The sequence below is a fragment of the Callionymus lyra genome, chromosome 4, assembly GCF_982586985.1.
Source record: "Callionymus lyra chromosome 4, fCalLyr1.hap1.1, whole genome shotgun sequence".
Lineage (NCBI taxonomy): Eukaryota > Metazoa > Chordata > Actinopteri > Syngnathiformes > Callionymidae > Callionymus > Callionymus lyra.
Window position 1 is genome coordinate 8,291,054 of NC_141821.1, and position 25,978 is coordinate 8,317,031.

At 40.5% G+C, this 25,978-nt stretch overlaps 1 protein-coding gene across 5 annotated transcripts in view; it reads left to right on the top strand.

Moving 5' to 3' along the window:
* Positions 1-25,978, top strand: part of sorcs2 (sortilin-related VPS10 domain containing receptor 2) — a 301,095-nt gene that overhangs the window by 73,597 nt on the left and 201,520 nt on the right. For all 5 annotated transcript variants that reach the window (XM_087788646.1, XM_087788644.1, XM_087788647.1 and 2 more), the window contains exon 2: positions 23,990-24,057. In XM_087788646.1, coding sequence (XP_087644772.1) covers positions 23,990-24,057 — 68 coding nt within the window. The remainder of the gene's footprint in view (positions 1-23,989; positions 24,058-25,978) is intronic.

Here is a 25,978-nt window from a genome sequence, read left to right on the forward strand (position 1 = left end):
GTCGACAACATGTTCAGTCTCATGTTGAGGACCAGATGCGAGAACTTCTCCAGATGTGGTCGTGAACTCTGAGCCTGACTTGACTCTCACGTCAGCAGTCTGAGCTGCAGATCCACGACAGATCATCATCATCTGAAGATGCATTATATGGATCATTTCCCCGGGAGTCATGTTCTTGATATGCTGCACAGTTATCAGCCTGACGGCTTTAATTTCAGGTGTCAAGGCTGAGTGACTCCGGTTGTGTAATCGAGTGTTTAACACACAAACATCATGACTTGTGTCATTTTAAGGAGGATGACAAATGGAAGAGCTTCCAGCTCAACAGATGCTCTCTCAGCGGAGGAAGCTGCCAGGTTCATGTGTGTCAGCGTGAGAATCCATTTCACACCCGTTTAGGATCCCATGCTAGCAGACGCTTATTAGATGTATTAGTCCAGAGCGTTTAGTGTTTGTTGCCTTTTTCTCACTCACCCTCCATGTTTGCTGCAGCTTTACTCTGATGGTTTACTCTGGTTCTTTGAGTTATCGTGTGTCGCTGTCATTTGAATTAACTTCATGATGGATCTGTAATGAGGTAGAACTCACATCATCTGACTCCATCTTTGGTTCTAGTTTTTACGTCAAGGCCTTCCATTACTTACACTTTATCATTAAAACTGTTATCTAACAATTTTCAACTGTAACCAAAGCATTTTTAACTATAATCAAACAATTTTCAACTATTATCAATCAATTTTTAACTATAATCACACAATTTTCAACTATAATCAAACTATTTTCAACTATAATTACACAATTTTCAACTATAATCAAACAATTTTCAACTATAATTAAACAATTTTAATCTAAAACTAAACAATTTTAATCTAAAACTAAACAATTTTCAACTATAATCAAACTATTTTCAACTATAATTACACAATTTTCAACTATAATTACACAATTTTCAACTTTAATCAAACAATTATAAACTATAATCAAACAATTTTCAACTATAATTAAACAATTTTAATCTAAAACGAAACAATTTTAATCTAAAACGAAACAATTTTCAACTATAATCAAACAATTTTCAACTTTAATTACACATTTTCAACTATAATCAAACTATTTTCAACTATAATCAAACAATTTTCTACTATAATTACACATTTTCAACTATAATCAAACTATTTTCAACTATAATTACACAATTTTCAACTATAATTACACAATTTTCAACTATAATCAAACAATTATCAACTATAATCAAACAATTTTCAACTATAATCAAACAATTTTCAACTATAATCAAACAATTTTCAACTATAATCAAACAATTTTCAACTATAATCAAACAATTTTCAACTATTATCAAACAATTTTCAACTATAATCAAACAATTTTCAACTATAATCAAACAATTTTCAACTATAATCAAACAATTTTCAACTTTAATCAAACAATTTTCAACTATAATTACACATTTTCAACTATAATCAAACAATTATCAACTATAATCAAACAATTTCCAACTATAATCAAACAATTTTCAACTTTAATCAAACAATTTTCAACTATAATCAAACAATTTCCAACTATAATCAAACAATTTCCAACTATAATCAAACTATTTTCAACTATAATCAAACAATTTTCAACTTTAATCAAACAATTTTCAACTATAATCAAACAATTTTCAACTGTAATCAAACAATTTTCAACTATAATTACACATTTTCAACTATAATCAAACAATTTTCAACTATAATCAAACATTTTTCAACTATAATCAAACAATTTCCAACTATTATCAAACAATTTTCAACTATAATCAAACAATTTTCAACTATAATCAAACAATTTCCTTCTTCAAGTTCAAGTCTACATGTATAAAAACCTTTTAAAACATTTTCAGAAGAACCACATGACTTCAAGCGTTGAACACGTCCTGTCTCGTCTTCTTCTCTAGTTGATCCGACGTGTGACGTACAAACGTGTACAAACATGTACAAACGTGTACAATCGTGTACAAACGTGTACAATCGTGCACAAACGTGTACAAACGTGCACAAACGTGTACAAACGTGTACAAACCTGGCTGCTGCCAGTAGAGTCTTGTTAGCGACTCGTCCGTATCGAACTCACTTTTCATTTGAGGCTCTAACCTCGTTCTGTTCGGCCGCCGCGGCTCCGGCGTCTGTCAACTCAATTCCGGCGCCGTCTGCTTCTTATTACCTAGAAGTAAATAACCATGTTGCGTACCAGATAAATCCGGTTTCACCGGCGCTCGTTTCCCTGGCGGCTCCGTGTTCGCCGCTGTCGTCATCTCTGGCCGAAGCGCTTTGTGTTTTTTTATTCATGGATTCTTTTTCATGTGCCGAGCAATTACCGTCAGACCGGAGCGAGTCCAGGTCCTGGTCTTCATCAAAGACCTGGTGTTTCGAGCTGGTATTTAATCTCCGCCGCGGTTTGGATTGTTCACCTGCTCCGTGGCACAGGTGCTCGCCGCTCTGACACCTCGTCCAGTGCTTCTGTTGTCGACCCGCTTTGAAGCTCACCTCGTCTCCCCTCGTCTCCCCCGTCTCCCCCGTCTCACCTCGTCTCACCCATCTTACCCGTCTCACCCGTCTCCCCCCCACAGGTCGGCCTCCCGCTACAGTGGAGCATCCACTTTCATTCTTTCAAGTGGATGCTCTGGCGTTGTTAACTCCACCGTGTCGCTAATGGCTACATTATATCTTTCAAGCAACGGGCTGATGAAGCTTCATGAAACGGTGTCGTATTTTTTCAAGAGGTCAGTAGGTGGCGCCCTCAGTTTGAGAAATTATGGGAAGATTAACAATTAACTTTTTTTTTTAAAGCAATCGTTAATAGAGCAGAGAGTGACACCTAGTGGACTCTGAAGATAAGAGGCTTCATGAAGCTTCATAAACCCATAGTACTAAGAAATGTATTTGTGAGTATTTCTACCATATTGATTCACTGAAGGCTGAAATTACTCTGAGTAAAATTTTAAATATTTGTTAACATAGGGTGTAGTACACAACTGTTTACTACAGTATGATAGAAGAAAAAGCTAGGTAACGGGCTGATGAAGCTTCGTGAAACAGTGTCGTATTTATAAGAGGTCAGTAGGTGGCGCCCTCAGTTTAAAAATGATATGTAGATTAGTATGATTTTCTTTTTAAAATAATCGTTAATAGAGTAGAGAGTGACACCTAGTGGACTCTGAAGATAAGAGGCTTCACGAAGCTTCATAAACCCACAGTGCTCATGAAATGTATTCATGAGTATTTCCACCATATTGATTCACTGAAGGCTGAAATTAGTCCAAGTAACATTTTAAAATATGTTTTAACATAGGGTGTAGAACACAACTGTTTACTACAGTATGATAGAAGAAAAACAATGCTAATGGCTACATTAAGAAATATCTTTCAAGCGAAGTAACACGCTGATGAAGCTTCATGAAACGGTGTCGTATTTTTTCAAGAGGTCAGTAGGTGGCGCCCTCAGTTTAAAAATGATGTGAAGACTAATATGATTTATTTCTTTAAATCAATCGTTAGTAGAGTATAGAGTGACACCTAGTGGACTCTGAAGATAAGAGGCTTCATGAAGCTTCACCTGAAATGTATTTGTGAGTACTTCTACCATATTGATTCACTCACTGAAGGCTGAAATTACTCCGAGTAACATTTTTAAATATATTTTAACATAGGGTGTAGTACACAACTGTTTACTACAGTATGATAGAACAATGCTAATGGCTACATTGAGGAAATATTCTTCATTTGTAGTCTCTAACAATTTCTACCATCCCTTATTTCTCTACAGTCCTTCACTCTTTCAAGTAGTAACGGGCAGATGAAGCTTCATGAAACTGTGTCATATTTCTTTAGAGGTCAGTAGGGGGCGCCATCAGTTTTTAAATTTAGGGAGGTTTCAATAGAAATGTTGTTCTAAGCAACCATTCATAGAGCAGAGAGTGACCTCTAGTAGAAATAAGGCGTCATGAAGCTTCATAAACACACATTACATCTGAGTCACGACAAAAGATTTCGACGGTACTTCATATTTATTAACCGAAGGCTGAAAATACTCCTAGTAACAAACATTCGTCACGACATAATTAATCAAGAGTACTTCTACCGCATTATTTCAAATAAGGCTGAAAATACTCCATACCAAAAATGTATGTAGATATAAACATATATAAAATAATAATGATAAAATGTAAAAAAGTGTTTCATAACAAAATGTTACTTGATAATTACTTATTTATTTATTTAAGAGTGAACACTGCTTCAAATACTATGATATAGGGAAAAAACAAAGCTAGTTATCATTTTTATTTAATTCTAGAAAACACCACAGTGTTAATGGATACATTAAAAAAACATTCTGGATTTTTTGTTTCAATTTGCAACGTCCACTCTTAAGTGTTTTTTTTGTTGTTTTTTACAGTGTGACCTTCTCTCTTACAAGCAAAGTAACAGATGAAGCTTCATTAAACAGTGTCATATTTTAAGAGATCTGTAGGGGGCGCTTTTAGTTGTAAACTATCAGAGGTTTCAACAAAATAGTTAATCAAAATATTAAATTGTAAAGCAGAGAGTGACATCTTGTGGAATAAGAATCGCGTCAGTTGAAGTACCAAATATTTAAAAAATCTAACGTACAAACTTTTACTTTAAACCAAGTTGTTTCTCATGGTAAACACTAGTTCACATGGAACGATATACAATTAACTAAAATATGATATGAGGAGGAAAACAATGCTTGCGAAGAAAGTATTTATTTTCTTTCAAACAACACAGTGCTAATGGCTACAATAAGGAAACATTCTAGATCGGATTCCAACTCATTCAATGGAAAATAAACTCACAATCTTTAAATCCTGTGAGTTCATATTGTTACGAAATGTTCAGGTAAACAAAAAAGTTGTTCACACCCGACAAACAAAGGTTTTCACCGTCACTTGAAAATGTTGAGACATACCTTTGTTTTCCCCGCTTATGGGCATGTTTTCGAGGTGTTTGCCTCACAAGGACAAAGACAACAAACTATACCAGACATGCTGTCCTTGAATATTGAGCATCAGGTGCGCCTTTGTCTGTCCGTCAGCATTCAGCGAGCGATTAGGAAACGAGGAAGAGAAAAAGGTTAATGAATCAGAGAAGGTGTTTAGAAAAGCCGTCACTTATTATTTTGTTTCTGATTCCACCCTGGATGAAGACGGTTCAGCAGCTCTCACAGACACATGGACGTCCACAGCAGCCTCCATGTTTATGGATGAGCTGCAGGTTCGTACCTCGGGGACGGGTCGTTACTCTCGCAAAACAACAACAAAAAAAACACACACCATCTGCAACGATGACATTTCCCAACATCCTCCACAGCGGCGGGCGTTCACCTCTCGGCTCGCGGGAGCTCGGAGTTGTCGCGATGTCGCGCCGCCATGTGGTTTCAGTGCGAGAACCTGAAGGAGCAGGTGATGTGTGTGTGTGTGTGTAGGTGTGTGTGTTGATGTGTGTGTGTGTAGGTGTGTGTGTTGATGTGTGTGCGTGTAGGTGTGTGTGTTGATGTGTTTGTGTGTAGGTGTGTGTGTTGAAGTTGAATCTATCTATCTATCTATCTATCTATCTATCTATCTATCTATCTATCTATCTATCTATCTATCTATCCATCCATCCATCCATCCATCCATCCATCCATCCATCCATCCATCCATCCATCCATCCATCCATCCATCCATCCATCCATCCATCCATCCATCCATCCATCCATCCATCCATCCATCCATCCATCCATCCATCCATCCATCCATCCATCCATCCATCCATCCATCCATCCATCCATCCATCCATCCATCCATCCATCCATCCATCCATCCATCCATCCATCCATCCATCCATCCATCCATCCATCCATCCATCCATCCATCCATCCATCCATCCATCCATCCATCCATCCATCCATCCATCCATCCATCCATCCATCCCTCCCTCCCTCCCTCCCTCCCTCCCTCCCTCCCTCCCTCCCTCCATCTATCCAACAATCTTTCATTCTGTCCATCCTTCCAACAATCCATCCATCAATTAAACCATCCATCCGTCCATCCGTCCATCCATCCATCCATCCATCCATCCATCCATCCATCCATCCATCCATCCATCCATCCATCCATCCATCCATCCATCCATCCATCCATCCATCCATCCATCCATCCATCCATCCATCCATCCATCCATCCATCCATCCATCCATCCATCTATCCCTCCCTCCCTCCCTCCTAGTGCTTTAAGTGAAAGTAGAAACATAGATGGAAATCAGCAGCCTTCTGGCTCAGCTCTTTCGTGGTCAAAACCCTACATATTCCTGATGCATGGCTGGACTGATCCTTCTGTGTCGACTGTCTTTCTTAAAAAAAAAGACCTTGTGCTTGGAAAACAGATTTTCCTTCAACATATTCTTCTGAATCGAACGCTCGACTCTCAGCGTCGGCGGCGGCGCGACATCTCGTCACGGCACAAAGCCCGATTCTCATCCCGGACTTGAAAGGTTTACATCATCCTGGGCTCAAAGCTCGGTTCACGACACATTTCATACAGTTTGCTTAATGATGCGGCGTCTTATTTACTTCACAGACTTGGCCCCCGGAATGGAGGTCGCAAGGTTTGAAAGGCTTTTTCAGTCACTCTTGAGTGCTCTTGTTTGCACTCTGGGGTGATGGACAGCCCTGCTCAGTCATGTGTCATACTACATTTGCATCAGTCAAAGGCCGGAGCCTTCAGGGCGTTCCTACTCGTTTGGACTTCAACAGTGGCTCAATAGTTCCATAGAAAGAAGTGGAACCACGGGAAGGTGCTGCAGACAGAGGGTTGGAAACCACGCGTACAGTAGCGTAACAAAGTGCTGACTTCAGTCTTTAGTTTGGGAGCTCCACTGTAGGTTTCTGGAGAACATTACGGTCCACTTTCTCCACCTTCCCTGAGAGTAAATGAGGTGTGACAGGCAGTTAAAGCAGGACCAGGAGATTCACGACAGAGCTGGACAAGATGGAGAGGATTTATGGTAATTAAACCCAGGGAGGGTTGAGGTCAGCGGGCAGTGAATGGATCTTTGTTATTCTGCGTTTACTGAAATGAATAAATATATGCTTTATATGTGCCGTGTTTGCAGACAGCAAAGGTGGATAGAAACAGGAAATGCGATGCTGTTTAAAATATGAATGAGACACTTTTCTATTTTTCCTAAAATGTGAATCAAAATCGTGCTTAAATGTGATGTTTGTGGGATTCAACACTTCAAATTGATTTCACTGCTCTTTTTTTTCTGGAGGTTGAACAGATTGAGGCAAAACATTTTCAAAAGCAAGACGAATTTAGTTCATAATATTGATCAAAATATCAAGAAGAAGAAGAAGGAAAAGATAATTATTTATACAAACACACCAGGGTACAAGTCATATCAGACTTGGGGAAATTCATTTTTTTACAAAATTTGAAAAAGGAAAGTTAACGATAGAATAGAGAACAGGCTGAACAAGTGGCTGATATTTTATTGTTAAAATAACTACAGCACAAAAAACAGGATAGAACAAATTAAACAAACTCTCGGTTCAACTACAAAACACAAAAAAAAAAGAAGGAAATTCTTCATCCTCTGTGTCAGCAACCGCTTCCTCTTTTGAAAACTGTGTGAAAACAATGTAAAATAACTAAATAAGTAGTCGGTAGTAAGTAAGTGGCAGGACCAGCTGAACCATGAAAGAAGTGCGACCTATAGTCCGGAAAATACTGTAATTCAGTTGCAAGGATCTCGCTCGATGCACTGGAGCATCAAAGTACATTTTGAGGTGAGATACACAAATCGTTAACCTATATATGTTCTGTATTATCATGTCTAATTTGACATCCAAGGCTGGGTCATAGAAACATATTTCTGACTCCAGACGGCTGCACATAAATGACTGAGATTGAGGATGAAATTTGGAAGGGATGTCATTTTTCAACAGGAAGTCTCCTCTTAAGGTTGCCTCAGACTCAGCAGATATTCTCCCTCTTGCTGGAATATTTCTTGTAATGCTGGACCAAAGGAAAATGGAAAAGATCCTGTGGTAAAACGGATGAATTCTGAATTTAAAAAAAAGTTATGGAAAATGTATTTATTGGAGGTCATTCAGCAAAAGCTTAACCCAGGATTGAAGCTCCTAACCTTGAGCAAGCTAAGAAAAACAACTGATTCAACGATTGTTTGTGTTGTACAACAATCTTCTTGACGTTTTTTATCTTGACGTTTTCTAAACTAGACTTCATTCTCAACCGATTTTTAATTCAAGCTGATTCATAATTCGCTGTATTATATAATTCACATTATTTCTGCTGCTTGGCAGGCGGAGGAGTGAACAGGGAGCTTACGCTCCTGAATAGAAAACAAGTTATGTTTACACTCTGCTTCATTTCCTTCTGTTTATTTGGTGCAGAAAGCTCTGCCTTCGCTGCATTTTGTGCTGATAATGAAAAATGGGTTTGTCGTCGTAATGACAAATGATGGTAACTGCAGCTATCAGCAAACAATTCTTAGGTACGCCTCCGACGCAGCAAGCGTTCACTCCTCCTCCTCCGCCTCCGGTTTCCTTTTTTTTTTGCTTGTCGTGGAATAAACCTCGGCCTGCTCTTCCATGCCATTAGGCGGCTTGGAAATTAAAATTCCTTTCAGACACTTATGAAAAGTGCCTTTTTTTCCACTAGAGAAAGGAAAAAACCCTGTTTATATTTTGGATTGATCAGTGATTTCTGAAGCTTCATGATAAATATGGTGTATCTTTTAAAGTGATAGTTCATCTAAAATTCACTTGTTTTCTACTCTCATGTCTACTAAGAGTAACAAAAATGTTTGTTCATTTTAATGTAGCGACTGGAGCTCAGTTGTCTTCGTCTTCATGTTTGTCCAAAAAACATCCAAATACCTTCATACTGCTCGTCTGTAACGTCCATTTTGGATTGAAGCCTCAATAAGAGGAATCGTTCAGAGAAAACTTAAACAAGTCTTTATTTTAAATTATTTTGTAAAATAAGTTTTAAGAATAAAACAATAGAAAATTACCTTTCTGTGTGGAGTGAGTATGTTCTCCCTGTGTTGCGTGGGTTTACTCCGGGCACTCCGGTTTCCTCCCACAGTCCAAAAACATACAGAGGTTAGAGAACTTTGGGAAATATTGTCCATAGGTATGAGTGTGTGTGAATGGTTGTCTGTCTTTGTGTGTGTCTCACTGGCGTCCTGTTCAGGGTGTCCCCTGCCTCTCGCTCCATGATACTAGGATATGCTCCAGCCCACCCTGTTTGTGCTTCCGGAGCAAGTACAGTCTACTGTCCACACTGGAAGCGTATCGAGGTATTTGGATGTTTTTAAGTGTATTTTTGGACGAGGATGTAGATGAAGACAACTGAGCTCCAGTCCTACATTAAAATGAACAAACAGTTTTGCCTACAACTCTAAAAAAGAACAGAATACTCTGAAAAGAATCCCAAGCCGACTTGAGGGTGAGTAGAAAATGAGAAGGTTATACTTAAAGTTAAAGCAAAATCGAATCACCTTGAGGTTTGCTTCAAAAACTGGCCTTGAAAAACAATTATTATGTACGTCAACAATTAAATGCTTATTCTTTTCTCTCGGGAAATGCTGTTTTGTAATTTACTCGCTTGTCCTCGGTGAAGCTCTTATGAGTCTTTCAGTGCGTTTATTAATTTCTCCGGTATATTGGCTGGCTTTACGCGCCGGTTCATTAGCACAGGCCGCGCACATTTACATTAGTGGAACCAATTATCGGCGAGTGTTGCTGTTTTCTCCTGCTTCAGCGTCAGCAGAAAGAGAAAAAATGCTAATAATTAGAGAACAAATGCGTTTATAACAAGACAAACGGGTACGTGGAGCTTTAAACTGAGGATGAACCTGACGAGAACGTTGTTTTCCTGGGCAGCTCTTGAGGCTTTGCCATATTTGATGGGTTGTGGGACTTCCTTACAAGCCTCTGGGCAACCAGCTCACACGGAGATTTCACCAGCAACTTTCCAGCTACATCAACAAGCGTCCCACTCGGATAAATAATGTATATCCTCCCTTTTAATTGGAGAAACTCCTGGAATCTATTCCCTCAAATAAGACCCTGAGAGTATTTCCACGGTTGAAAGTTGCGTTCAGTAATGTTCGCAGACGTCTTTGACTTATTAAATCTCGCTAATTAAAGACGATTTGTTTCGTCAACGCGGCCTGGAGTATGAGGCACGAGGGAAAATTACAAACGGCATTGAATGATTTTAGCGGTGGGTATTCCTGACAAAGGCGTAGGTGAGAGAGTGGAAGATTAGGAGGAGGAGGAGGGGAAGATGGATCGGAAGGCGACAGGGATTATGATAATGCGGCGGCAACAGCTGTTCAGCCGTGGCGAGCAGCTGTATCCACTGAAGGGAACGAGGCCCGGGCCAGGAAAAATATCTTTTGTCAGTGCCAACGTTTCTGGGAAGGTACATTCAGGAGCGCAGGGGAATTTTGGAGCTCCATGAAACAACAACAAAAACAATCCAATATTGATCTTCGGCTGTATTACGATAAATCCAGAATTTAGATTAGATGGATTTAATTAATCCCCCCGGAGATCTCCTTTTGGGAAATTTGGTTTCCAGTTCACAGCCGACGGTGGTTTCATGAGAACAAAAACAAATGCAAATAAAAGAACAAAGTGCAAATAAAAGAACAGAGTGCAAGTATAAAGAACATGGATCAAAAGAAATAACAAAGAAAAGGATACAAGGATTAACAAAAACTAAAATCATTCACTCAAAGTTATACAGAGGAATAAAAGAGTCCTTGAGTCTGTTAGTGTTGCATACGGGGAGGAGCATCGGAGTTGTAAAGGAATATCGAGAATGGATCAATGAAGTTCTGTCTATCTAATTTTGATGAAACCTAAACCATTTGTATTAATCCTTGTGTTATCTCAGAGTCAAGAGATTATGTTACGTCAACAGATTATATTATGTTATTATATAAACTTGTGAAGTTGTAGTTGAACCACATAGTCTTGTTTAAGCCTCTTAGATCAAAGTACAGGTTTATAGGCCAGAGGGCTTCTATCCATCTCCTGGTAACATCCGTCAGCACCATTCAACGCCCACTCGCTCTTTTTCATGGTTAGTCCCTGATGCAAATCTCCCATTTCTGCTTTTAATTTCTTTTCATCACCACTTTTAACCATTATCCGATCCCCTTTTTTTGTTTCCTCATTCCTTTTTTTCTCTCTGCGCTTTTGTCCCTTTGTACCGGAGTCCCTCGCCTGCTTTTCTTTTCATCTTCTCCCACAATCTCCTCCATCTCTCTTTATCTTCTCTCTGACTCCCAGAGGTCTCGCTCTCCCATCGGTAGATGACGGCACTTGTAAGAAACTCCACTCCCGGGTCTCTCGACGTGATGCGTTGTCGGTCGAGTCGGGAGTCGATCCGTGTTTGAAGTTTCAAAGATGAGCCAATAAACGTAATTAAAGATGCACATGTTGGTATGAATGCTGTAAACAAACGGCACCAGTTGGTTGATGGAAGTTTAATTATAGCGCACGTTCCTCTGAGAACATAAGACGGAACCCGACGAGATGTAAAAGGGGTCCGAAGATGCGAAAGAGAAACAAGCAAAGATAAAAAAAAAAGATTCTTGGTAGAGCTTCAAGCAATGTTTTGACTTCCTTATAACGAACATTAGCGTTCCTTGGTTACCTGGTAGATGTAGTCCAGTCCACACTCGACCTAAAATTAGTCTCAAGCCCGGTCAGCTATGAAGACATTCCTTGGTGTGTGTGGACCGAGCGTGAGGCGAGCAGACGCAAAGGCCCATGTAATTGCCCTTCTCTGCTCTCTGCCTGAGCGCTTTAATGAACGCCGGCGATCTCAGAAGCACCGTTAAGACGCTCATAAGTGAACGGGTCACTGGCCCTCTTCAAATAAAGCCTGTGGTCCCAAAGAAAAAAACCCTCCTAAAACAACTTGTGACTCCTTGGCGGCGTGAGGTGTCTCTGACCGTCGACCGTTACCGGGCACGACGGATATAATGAGCAATATCGGGATGAATGGACGCTTTGCTTTAGTCTAGTGGCTGCTGCTCACATTTGAAGTTTAGATTTTGCTTCAAAGCTCTTTAATACAAGTTGGAAAGCGTTTGGAGGCCTTGGGTTTTTTCAGAGAAACCTTTTTTTGAGAGTCGGTGTGACAAATAAAGTGTCAATCATTTCTGTTTCCCATTATAATGGTTCAACTTGTGTTGAGAAACCTTAGTTTAGAAACTCTTTTACCGTTCGACACATCAATCAATTTGTTATCTCCTGTTTGTATCGTTTCAATTTGTTATTTCTTTCCTTATGTCTGAAGTATTAACAATTTCCTTTTGATTTTAGTGAATGTTTTACTTTGCTTTGACTCTAACCGTCTGATAAAACTTAATTAAACTGTCTTGAACTCCCCGATTCAATCGATGCTAAACTGATAAAGTTTTTTTTGTATGAAGATGGGGGGGGGGGGCATTTTTATTCTCCACAATCTGTGGTGGAAGGAAGATCAATACAATTTCTGTTTGGATCAGCCACTTCTTTATAGCTGACGGTCGCTACAATAGAGCACCAATTTTCTCATTAGCCTGGCGGAAGGGATCGTGACATGGAATCTCACCAGTGAACTTTCACTCTCTTGACAAGCACTTACCTTCTTAGGTGAAGTGCTGCTGCTTACATTTGAAGTTTGGCTTTTTCCGATAATTTTTTTATATTATTTTTTTTGCTTTAAAGCCCTTAACTGAAAGTTTGAAATGTTTCGAGGCAACGTGGATTAGGGGAAAAAATAATAATAATCCAACTTCTTTTGATTTTGTATGCCATGCACTCTGGTTTCCTCCCACAGTCCTAAATCCTTGAAAATTATCTTGCAGATGCGAGTGTGTGCATGTGAGTATGTAACATACAAATGTTTGTTGACTCACCAACGAAATATTAGGCTGAAATTACTGCTAATGAAGCAGTTGAGCTAAAAAGTAAAGAACAAAATTCTCTTATTGGGGTCCAATAGAATTGTAAAAGTCATCAAGTTCTCATTTGTCTGTTATGAGGCTCGTGATGTGAACTAATGGAGACTTTAGGTAGGGTTCTTGAGACGTTCTACACTAATAATTCATCCAATTAAAACCCTCAAATTTCTAGAAATGGGACTGCCGGACTGGTCCAGAGAAATGAGATTTTCAAAGATGATCTGACTGTTTGTACTGAAAATCAGTTGATAAAAGTACTTCCCAGCTATTTTTGAAACACAAAACTATGTGCAGATGTTAAATTTACCTTAACGCACCTGACTGAAAACTTGGAAACCGCTTCGAACCGCAACTGGATTTTGGGGATTCTGGACATCTTAACTAGCTAGTCCAGTGTTCCTCAAATGAAGCAACCTAAAAAAATGTTATCCACGTCTGAAGATCGTTGTAGGCCGATTGTAACCACTTATCTTTAGAATTCATCTGATCTATCGTTTAGCTAATTACAATGACACAAAAATACAGAATGAATCACAATGATCTCGTGAAAATGTGGTTTCAATTTCACTTCATCAAATTTGCTCATCGTTTAAATGATCAAATTAAACTGTAAGACCGCCGAAAAAAGTGTTCATTAAAGCCCCCATTCCTTTTATACTTCAGATTTGTATCTTGTGCATTCATGTGTGAAACAACTGAGTTGTCAAAGTAACTTCTCAGAAAATTCAGTCACCAGCAAATTAATGTTTTCAACCCCGGAATCATACTTCGCTCATCTCAACTGAGGAACATTGTGTTGCTCTCTTCTCTACCAGACTGTGATGAATTCTTTATGTGTGTGTGTGTGTGTGTGGTCGTTTCTGGAGAGAATTAAAAGCGACCCTGAGGGATGTCGCACTCCTCGGCCGAGATACTTTACTGTTTTCACTTTAAAAAATGAATGAGTGCATTCTCCCGAGCGGAGCTTCGGTATCCGCCTGTCTTCCCTCGCTTTCTCTCCGGAGCCCCCTTCAATGGCTGATTGATGGCGCTCTATTCTTGAACGCTTGTCGGGAATGTCTCTGGGACAAACAGTCGGAGTTCAATCTCGGCTCCGCTGTGTGCCCGGCTCTCAATGGGGTCTCTTGTAGCTTCTGTAAGGAGTCAAGCCGGGGTCTTGACCAACCTGTTGACTTTGCCCCCAATAAAAGTCATTAGCGTCGCTTTGTCCGAGCTTACAAACAAAAAACCCACAGTGGTCGCGGACAACAGAGCTTTTCTTCGCTTCTGTCGCTGTAACTTTGTCGCCAGAAACATCCTCACAATTTGTCCTCAAGACATCGAAAGGTTACGGAACATTGGCTAAATGTGGGAAATTAAACCCTCTGTATTTCCAGTTACTAATACATAGTTGCGGCGCTAAATAATATTAAGATTGTTGCCCTTTAGGAATAAGCAAGTTATCTCAGTGGATGAATCTTTAGACTTTTTACTGTGTTAAATATGAACATTAGCATTCCTTGGTTACCTGGCAGATGAACGGTAGTCCAGTCCACACTAGACCTAAAATTAGTCTCAAGCCCGGTCAGCTATGAAGACAATTCCTTGGTGAGTGTGTGGACCGAGTGTGAGGCGAGCAGAAGCAAAGGCCCATGTAATTGCCCTTCTCTGCTCTGTGCCTGAGCGCTTTAATGAACGGTGGCATCTGAGAAACCTCTGAAAGTTACTGAACGATTGCTCAACGTTGGACCTTTGACCCTCAGTATTTCAAGTTAAAATGCATGGCTGAGGTGCTGACTAATGTTTTCAAATGTTGTACTTTGTTGTGAATTGTTTGTCAAAAGATTGTCATTTTAAATTGTAGATAATCTGGTTGCTAAGGAGGCTTGTCTCAGATCAAAGTAGAATTAATGTTCAACTTGATATTTATATTTACTGTATATATATTTATGTTTAAGATGAGATAAGGAACAGAGATTATATATGTCAACAAGTATACTGAGACTTTTAGATAGAGTAAAGTATAATGAAAAAAACATTTGATGAAGGAGAACAAAGTCAAAGATAATGAAGATGGATCGAGACATTATCTCATGCTAAATAAAGTCATTCGCACAAGGAGGCCAAAAACTGTCGAATGGTATGAGAACGAGGAATTAAAGTGTGACCGACATGCATTCAAATAAATTCATTTCAATCAGAGAGGAGGTAAACACTTGGTACACAACTGTATAAAAACACTGTGGCCACGAAAAAAATGACTGCAAGTTTTAGGCCATTTCGTCCAGATCAGTAGCTCCAACTATATCATCCAAAACTTTGCTGCTGTGAGAGTATTGTGATATAATGTCCCAAATTCAAATAGTCTACAGTAGAGAAAGTTAAGTTGAAATCAAATCTAAACTTTTTGACTTAATTATTGAATTCTATAGAGCAGTGGGAAGGATGAAATCTGACAATCCTCTATAAGCTTTAAATTGAACTAATGTCTTTAATTTGGTCTTTAATAGATGTTTGACTCTATTTTCATTGAAATATTGACATTAGAAAATGATCTTAAGCCCCGCCCACTGAAAACACTTGATTTTTTTCTGGTGATTAAATCTTGTTTACCATAACCACACCCACTCTGCTGTGATTGGTCAATAATGGAGTTTTGTCACCGCACGTCATCAATTAAGGAAGTCTCCACCTCCAAGGGACTCGTTGTATACAGAAAGAAGCAGCACAATCTTCGCTGCTGCAGGAGGAGAGGAGTCCATTATTACATCATAATGGAGTCTCGTAAACTCTCCAGCAGGGAAGAACTTTATAAAGTAATACGTTTAAAAAAACATGCTCATGATGAGGGAGTTACTGCATCGTGGAGAGAAAGCATTTGAAACATGTGAGTCAGGAGAGTTAGGTTTTCATAATAGTTGACCTTTCGGCAACATTGTTATCCTGGATTGTTATCACCGTGATAAGGATAAAAAGATCAAACTGAAACAAGACTTTTCGATTGGTTGTTTTTATTTGCCTGAACCCTTAATCCTGAAGTTCATCTGGACAACATGGCTCAAAGTTTCAAAGTAAAAATATTCCCTCCTAGATCTCAAACCACTTCCGAATCCACTTATTTAGCCTTGGATTTCAAGGGGTGAAATATGCTCTTATGAATAACTTTATCTTGGGTTTTTCAGAGAAACTAATAGTTGTGTTGTGAATTCTTTTGATTGTCTGAGAGCCAGTGTGCGATTAAATGTGTAAAATCATCTCGATTCCATTTTCATTTCACTTTTCCAACTTTGTTTTTTATGATGATTTAACTTCTGTTTTATAAAACTGCTTGTTTTTATAAAATCACTCGTTCCATTTATACTTGTTATTTAGGTTCTCTTAAATGTAAATATTTATATTTATTACTTATTTGTACGACTCATAGCTACTGAAGTATTTTACACATTACTTTTACACTTTAGTGTATGTTTTACTTTGCCTTGACTCTAACTGTCTTATAAGACAAAATAATACTGTCTTGAACTGGTTGGATCGATTGTAAACTGATAAAAGTTTTTTCCGAAGGTAGGGAAAAAGTTTTTTTTCTCCACAATCTGTGTTGGAAGGAAGATCAATATCATTTGGGTTTGGATCAGCCACTTCTTTATAGCTGACGCTCGCTACAATAGAGCACCAATTTTCTTATTAGTCTCGCGGAAGGGATCGTGACATGTGACTGGATGGACCTGGAATCCCACCAGTGAGCTTTCACTCTCCTGACAAGCACTTACCTTCTTAGGTGTAGGTTTCTCTCGCATATGAATACGGTTTGAATTCCGACGCGAGCTTCTACCCTCTCCTCCAATGAGCCGCGGGTAAATCTCTGCCAAGTAAAAGTCAAAGCACTCGAGGCGAAGGAGGAATCTGTCCTCTCTGCTGTCGGGCAGTTTTGTTGATGTGGCGAGGTTCGCGGTTGCCAAATAAAAGCCTGCTCCCTCCTGCCAGTCGTGATTAATGACCAAATGCATCCTTTCCCTGTCCACTTCATCCCCGAAGAAAGATCATTTCACAATTGAAACCAAGTTCGGCCTGGAGGGAATAGCAGAATATTTTATTGGCACGGGGATGAATAATGCAAACCTTTATCTGATGGACAAATAGACACGCTTTCTTTTCCTTTATGCTTCTCATTTATAAGTCAATTTGATGCTTTGCCTTCAGGATTTAACACGAATACGCTTTTATTTCCTTAATCCAGCGGCGGCCGCTGGTCCTTCAAGGAGTCGAGGATCATGAATTGCATCCGTTTATTTACACCTAAATTGTAGACTATAAAAACAATCTGTGCCCTGTGGACCAAATGGGTGTTTTATCCAGGTACTTGACCAGTGTCCTCTGAATCTTTGACAGAACTAGCTACAAGAAAGCAGCTGCAGCCTCTGAAAACGCCAACAATAAATGCTAGTTTTGTCGTTGATAACAAAGCCAAAGTGAAGCGGGAAAAAAAACATTAGCTCCAGAATCATTCATTTATTTCTTTTCCACCACTTATTCCTTTAAGGGGGTCACGGCGAGGGTTGAAGGGCGGGGGACATCTTGAGTAGGTAGCCAGCCGATCGCAGGACAAACGGACACAAAATAAACCACAAACACATATGGCCACTACAAATTTAGATTGTATTAGATTAGATTGACTTTATAAATCCCTCTGGAGATCTCCTTCGGGAAATTAGGTTTCCAGTCCACAGCAGACGATAGAAGGTACAGGAGTTTCATAAAATCACAAACAGGAACAAAGTGCAAACGAGCAGCAAGACACAGCAAGGTGCAAAAAGTGACAAAGTGCAAATATAAAGAGCATAGATCAAACGAAACACAAAGAATAACATAATCCCTTCACTCTGCTCCTGCCCCCAAAACTCAGTTATAAAGTCTGACTAATTCTACTCCTACTAGTTCATCAACACCTTAAAGTGACAGTTCACCCAAGTCAAAAAAGATTCATGTTCATGTTGATATTGTGACTTATAAAGATGTAAGTGTTGGATACAAGATAACGAAAATAGCAATTCAACAATTATACCGGAAATTCCAGAGACAGTAAAACTGATGGAGAGGTAAAAGAGATTCTGTCAGATCATTGAGATGTATTGCGATATATTTATAAAGAATATAATAAAGCTTAAGACTTGTACTTCTTGTTACAGACACTTAAGGTTAATAAACATTTTTACCACTTTCATTGAATATCATCAACGTCTCTGCCTATATTAGCTACTCTGTGTGTCCTTGAAGATAAATGTTTGTTCTTGATTTGACTACAATCTCAGCCTTAAGAACCTGCAAGTGCTCCTCACCAGTGTGTGATCCCATTAACCAATCCCAGTGTGACTCAAACGTTGTTTTTGAAGCTTCTACACTTTCTGACGTGACAACCTCGGGAACAATACGAGACTTTCTAGTCCCAGCCCACATCATTTGCTACGGCAAAGCATTTTCAGCCAAGTTTCATTCGCGATTCGACCCCAATTTCATTGGACTTGGATTAGCATTTCACGTCCAAGCCGCACTTTGGCAGGAAAAACAGACTTTGGACTGAAGAAGTACAGAACACGGATCTGATGTTCAGCTGCCGATCTAAATGATAAGAAAAACAAATGCAGCTAGAAGTTACACATTCTCTCAGGTTTGGGGGGAATTGTTGTACACACAATCCATTCAATAGGCATTAAATGATGCCTTTCGCTGCTTACCTCGTGGAATAATTACGTTTCACACAAACAACTCATTATAAACCCGACGGTGAGGAGGCGGATGGAACTTTTCTAGAGGATGAGTCACAAATATCCACACTCTCGAAATCAGGGATGACTCAGAAAGACACACCAAGACTCCGATGCCAATTATCTAAGATGAATCGTTCAATTTGACACGAGCAAGATTTCGTATGGATGTTTTTTTTTTTTTTTTACCATTTATGTATGTGGGCATCATGACCTTCCTGGCGTCCTTGAACACTGAGTCCAGCCTTGTGCTCTCTGAGTGGCTTTGATGGTTTTGCTGTGAGGCTGAAATGGGACCAAAAACCTCCCAAAGCTCATTCAATGTTTGCTGCTGTGTGTTTTCTGCTGCAACTTGGGTTCGGGTCAAATGACCAGACCACGGATAAAGGTCTCACAACTGAATTGAAAAAGTTACACTCAAGTGTTTTTCCTCTTGAGCTCAGCTCACAGTTTAGTCATCGTTTAGTCACCAACGACTTGAAAACATGTTTAACTCCCACCGAGGTACAGATTAAAACTGCACAGATCGTCATTTTTGTGGAACGATACCGATTTTAAGGCAATGTTTGTTTTTTCTCCAAGCAACTAAAACACTTTTTATTGAGTTTACAAACCTATTAAAGTGATTGTTCACCCAAAATTCATTCTTTTTACACTCACCCTCATGTTGACTAAGGGTTCGGATTATTTTCAGAGTAATTAGTTCTTTTTAGAGTTATAGTTAAAAATGTTTGTTCATTTTAATGTAGCGACTGAAGCTCAGTTGTGTTCGACTTTATCTTCGTCTAAAAAAGACACTTAAATACATCTAAATACCTTCATACTGATCGTCTGTTACGTCCATCTTGGATTGAAGGCTCGACATGAATTGTTTCAAAAGTTTAGAGTATACAGCGGCTATACCCTGACCACCCATTTCAACAAAAAACGTCTAAGTTTTCCACGGAAAACATTGGCAGCTTCACCTTGAGGTATTTTCAATTGACTTGTGACCTTGTTTTGTCTTTAAAAAGGTTATTGTTAAGAATTTAAAAATGGTTTATTTACATTCTCTCGAGAAAAAATGCAGTTAATAACGGAGACGACGCTGAATTAAATCGGAGTTTGGACATGCCTGGTGTAGACAGAAAACTGTAGAAGATCTCAGTGAAACTATAGAAAAAACAACAACCTCTTAAGGAAAACAAATGAATGCATGTTCATGTGAAAGAAGGGATTCCTTTGGATTAAATTTCACGTTGTAATGCAGAACAATCAAATAATTGTCCCTCATTTTTAATCTATAAAGAATGAACTAAACCACAGTTATGACGTGACAACCTTACAGTGGTCATACTTCACACCTAGTGGTCTCTGTCAACGTTGCAACACGAGGTTCTTAATAAGCGAGCTGGAACACCGGAGCTGCCTGGTAAGTGTCCGACGCTTCGCTCGCGCCTCCTCTTCAGCTGTTACTCCCATGTCAGCACCTCCTGGAAAGTGCGGCCGAACCCTCTGGGAGAAAACGCCTTCAACATCGAAGCCTCTCGGCCGAGTCCCTCCAGGGCAGAACCCCTCGGGCCAGAACCAGATCTTTTTTTTTCTTACGCCTGAAGGCAAACCCCAGGTTTTCCCTGGCTAGACTAACAACAGCTACAAGCCGGCCTGTCAATCAAACCTCGGGCCCTCGGCGTTGTGCCTGACCCACTATCACTTCTCGCCATGGCAACACAAATCCCAGCCGACTTAGCTGTCAAGAGTGAGAAACCCAAGACATGTAAAGTGTTCTGTGATCCTCCGCATACGCGTGAGAACCGGATCAAGATGTGTCTGTTTGAATGAAAAAAACAACTTTTAAATGTTCTTGTATTACTTAGATCTTGAATTCAGATGCCGGTTGAATCCCTGTATTTGAGTTCATCTCAGTCTTTTTGTGTTCATTGTTGGCCCTGAACGAGTTCATTGAACGATAGTATTTTGAACGAGCGAGAACTCAACGAAGTGTATTTTGTCGTCGTTGTGAACGCGTTCATTCTCGTGTCCGTCGCACTCCCTCCGTTCAGCTGCGTCCAGTGGGTCGCTCAGGTAGATTTCCACAGACTTAGAGGCAGAAACCTGCTAAAACAAACTGTAAACTGGTCTTAATGTATCACAGAATACTCAACCAATCTGGCAACACCTGCCACCAGTGACGTCTTACGCTTACGTCATAGACGCAAAGTCGACTAGTATCTAAAATTTTTGTGACAAGGTTGACGAGGACGGAAAAACTTTATTCATTTGACTGGTTGACGTCAGGACCGCGAACGCATCACTGCAACTGTGACGAGTCGACAGAAATGCTGCCCTGATGTAAACCTGGTTCTATAGGGTTCAACATGGGATGTCAAGAATATGAACTCTTTAGTGGTTTATTTTTTAAAAGCCAACTTTAATGTAAAAGCCTGTTATTTTCTTGTTTTTAATTCATTGTATTCTGTGTTGTATTGTTCTGTTCTATACTGTATTCCTCAACAAAACATACAATGTCTTGCCTTACATTACTGTCAATAAATGTAGAATAGTTTCTTCTATGACAATGAAATCGGTTGAATATTTTTAATGGTAAAACAGATGTAATAATTACTATCTGTGCTTAAATATTAGCTGTGGCAATCATTTTTGAAAAATAAGTGCTCGTAGCAACATGTAGAAAATAGATGAAATTTTGAATGAAGAACTATGAACTGAACTAGCTCATTTTACAACTTGTAACTGAACTTTGAACTAGTTTACATAGGAAGTGGACGTTCCCAACAGTGGTTGTGTTAACCTTAATATATTTTTTGACCTGCTTTAGAATTGAGGATGTCTAAGATTTTGATAAAAGGCATCAACACTCACAAGAAACTACTATATATTTCCATTTCTATTCTTTATGTTTGCAGTGACAGTGATTTATATATTCATATTGACCCACTTTAATGGTACATAATAAAAAACATCGCATCACCTTTGTCTTCATAGAGAAAAGGAACCGTTTCTTTATCACAAGGTTCTTCCATTGTTGCCGCAGTGCTAAAGATTTCATGGGATCCGCAGTCTGTCAGTTAAAATTTTGCAAATACTGTATTATTTTGTATATACTTTCAACGCACTTACCTTTTAGCACTGATTTCCTACCTGAACGATCCTATTGACAGATAATAAACAAGTCAATCCTAATTTAGTGGATCAGGGTCTCGTGAATGGGGGCCCCCGATTGTGTTGTGTGACCTCCGATTGATTTTCTTTCATTCTTTTCTCCAGACGCTCTTCTTCCTTTTTGACGCTGTAAGCTCTGAGATCCCGTCTTTTGATCTGTTAGATCATTTGCACAGAGTCAGACAAATGAGCGCCGGTCAATTTTCAAAATAAAAGAGTTTGACTTTGCAAAACATCATAAAATAAAACAAATGATCATTTAAAATTTACAATTACATCAAGTTTTGTGTTGCAACAAAAATTCCAGCCTCTAGATGGCAGCAGTCATCGCGTGCTCTACAGTTAAAGGAACAATGAAATCCTGTGAGATGCCAGGGATGACTGAGGACGAGAGGATACGGTCGACTCTATCAGCTTTTAAGCGAATGTTGGGACATATTTTGTCTGTCAGTTTTGTCTGTCACATTAATTCAACCAAAATAGTGAGTGAAACTATCACAGGATGTCAATAAAAGTGTCTTAAATCATCACGATCATTATGCAATATTATCGAAATATATGGATCAAATCGTATCTTAAGCTGAATGTATGGTATCGTGAGATCCCTAATTATCATCTGGTAGCCAGAAGTGTTGTGTATTCACCATTAAATCATCCATAAACGCATGGACATTGTGAAAGTACATTCAGGCTGGAGATTATAGGGAAGCGTGACCAAACATACGTATTGATTGAAAATAAATACTCCCCAAAGTCCCTTGCGAGTGTATTTTTGCTTTGTCAAATAAACAAAGAACGGGAAGCAATTTACTACACGTAAGCTTCTGTGTTGACTCTAGAATTTGATATGATGGTCCTGATGGAAAACTGAACTGCTGACGATAATCTTTAGCACACAAAAGCGTCTGAGGCTCGAGAGCTTACGTCAGCAGCCTCGGTGTTGACAGTCAATATGGAAGTCACTTCGGATTTGACCGTCTGACTTAACTCTCTTGCTTTAACATTGTTTCGTTTTATATTCAGCCCTCGCCATTATGTTAGAGGGTGTCAGGCAGCATTGAAAAATATCTTTTTATTTATTTGTTGAAACAAGACTTTACCTTAACTCGCATATTTGAAATATTGAATACTTTCTCTCCAAGATGCAGTAAGTCCCTCATCATGGCCATGTTTTGAACTTGTTACTTTATAAAGTTGCTCTGAAATCTGGGCGAACGAGAGGTTACGAGAGTCCATTCTGACATAGTAATAGCTTCACTCCTCCTCCAGCCAGCTGAGATCACGCTTCTCTTGCTTTGTTTATACAACGGGTCCCTTGGAGGTGGAGACTTCTGGGATTGATGATGTTTCGGTGACACACCTCCATGCTTGACAGCAAAGTGGGTGTGATTATGGTCAACAAGATTTAATCTCCAGAAAAACAAAGTATTTTCAGAGAAACTAGTAATAAGTCCCGTCTAAAGTGCCGTCTTGACCAAAAGGAATAACCATTAAAAGAAAATATAAGTTAAAATAAGGAGGTAAATGACAGAAGTTCTACCTCAAGGTTTGGATTTCTGTATTCAGTGAGATATAGGAATAATAAGAAAATGTGTTTTCATTTAACACTGATTGTTTAGAATCTGAAAATATTATTTTATCAAAGCTTAAGAAGTTTGGGAAGAGGTTTTGGAAGTTGTAAGGGTTCATGATCATCACACGTTTCTGGTGTTCATTCTTTTTTTCGTTGATGATGCTTTTGCACATAATATATTTGCATCTTGAATTTCTTTTGGCTGGTAAATGTGTTTCTCTCGAGCACGATGTCTAGGCTTCCCATGATGCATCAAAGAAATCACGCCAGAAATCCTTATGGCAACTTCCCTAATAGGATTGTCAAGGTGTTGAGTAAGAGGTACATTTTTCTCATCAGGGAAACGGACAGTTTAGGAGTCAAAAATCAGGCCTAAGATCCCTGATGGATCCATTTAACCTCAAAGTTTAATTTCATCTCTTCTTAGACTCGTGTCTAAATGTTTGAATTCTCTCTGCAGGTGATTCTGATCCTCACCAAGTACTACCACGCCGACTCCACCAAGGTCCTGGAGAGTTCTTTATGGAGGTAAGCCTGCTGGTTTACACCGACCCTTCCTGTCCTTGGCAACAGCGTTACCTTGACCCATGAAGCCGAGGGTTTTTGTAGACAAAAAAAAAAGATTGAACCCCAAGAAGGACGAAACATCAGCAGGGTTGTGTAGCCGACCATCGGCAGGGTTGTGTAGCCGACCATCAGCAGGGTTGTGTAGCCGACCATCAGCAGGGTTGTGTAGCCGACCATCGGCAGGGTTGTGTAGCCGACCATCGGCAGGGTTGTGTAGCCGCCCATCAGCAGGGTTGTGTAGCCGACCATCGGCAGGGTTGTGTAGCCGACCATCAGCAGGGTTGTGTAGCCGACCATCGGCACGGTTGTGTAGCCGACCATCGGCAGAGTTGTGTAGCCGACCATCAGCAGGGTTGTGTAGCCGCCCAGCAGGGTTGTGTAGCCGACCATCGGCAGAGTTGTGTAGCCGACCATCAGCAGGGTTGTGTAGCCGACCATCGGCACGGTTGTGTAGCCGACCATCAGCAGGGTTGTGTATTCGACCATCAGCAGGGTTGTGTACCCGACCATCAGCAGGGTTGTGTAGCCGACCATCAGCAGGGTTGTGTATTCGACCATCAGCAGGGTTGTGTAGCCGACCATCAGCAGGGTTGTGTATTCGACCATCAGCAGGGTTGTGTAGCCGACCATCAGCAGGGTTGTGTAGCCGCCCATCAGCAGGGTTGTGTAGCCGACCATCAGCAGGGTTGTGTAGCTGACCATCAGCAGGGTTGTGTAGCCGACCATCAGCAGGGTTGTGTAGCCGACCATCAGCAGGGTTGTGTAGCCGACCATCGGCAGGGTTGTGTAGCCGACCATCTGCAGGGTTGTGTTGCCGACCATCAGCAGGGTTGTGTAGCCGACCATCAGCAGGGTTGTGTAGCCAACCATCAGCAGGGTTGTGTAGCCGCCCATCGGCAGAGTTGTGTAGCCGACCATCAGCAGGGTTGTGTAGCCGACCATCAGCTGGGTTGTGTAGCCGACCATCGGCAGGGTTGTGTAGCCGACCATCAGCAGGGTTGTGTAGCCGACCATCGGCAGGGTTGTGTAGCCGACCATCAGCAGGGTTGTGTAGCCGACCATCAGCAGGGTTGTGTAGCCGACCATCAGCAGGGTTGTGTAGCCGACCATCAGCAGGGTTGTGTAGCCGACCATCAGCAGGGTTATGTAGCCGACCATCAGCAGGGTTGTGTAGCCGACCATCAGCAGGGTTGTGTAGCCGACCATCAGCAGGGTTGTGTAGCCGACCATCAGCAGGGTTGTGTAGCCGACCATCAGCAGGGTTGTGTAGCCGACCATCAGCAGGGTTGTGTAGCCGACCATCAGCAGGGTTGTGTAGCCGCCCAGCAGGGTTGGCGCCGCCAGGCCGGAGCGGGCATGTGTGTGTTGGGGCAGATAGTGGTATCAGCGCGGCACAGGGTCGCACCGCAGGCGCCGCCGGTGCCAGAGAAAGAGGTCAAGCCTGTTTTGGCGGAGATTCCGCCATTTAGCGAAAGCTGCTCCTCGCCAAGAACACTTAACACGTTCTCTCGCCTCTGAGCGTCGGGAAAACAACCCACTCGTCTCTTCTGCTGCACTCGACAACAAGTGTAGCTCCTTCTCCCGCATACGTCCTCATCCAATATTTATACCTTTGACTCCATGTTCCGCAAACCTCCCCCCCGCCGGGAGGGCGCGGCTACATAGGTGACCTTGTGCACGCACTGGTTGCATGAGAATGAACGGCGTTGGATTGCGGTCCAGGCTCATCCCGGGAAGCTAAAATTATCCGAGGAAGCGAGCGGCGTCTGCCGGTGGAACTTAATTCATGGTGTTTTCAGCTCCTCCGAGAGATTCACCACTTCAAAGCTTCAGCCTCTCATTAGCTCCGACTGCTCGGCTCATGAATAATGTACACGTTTTT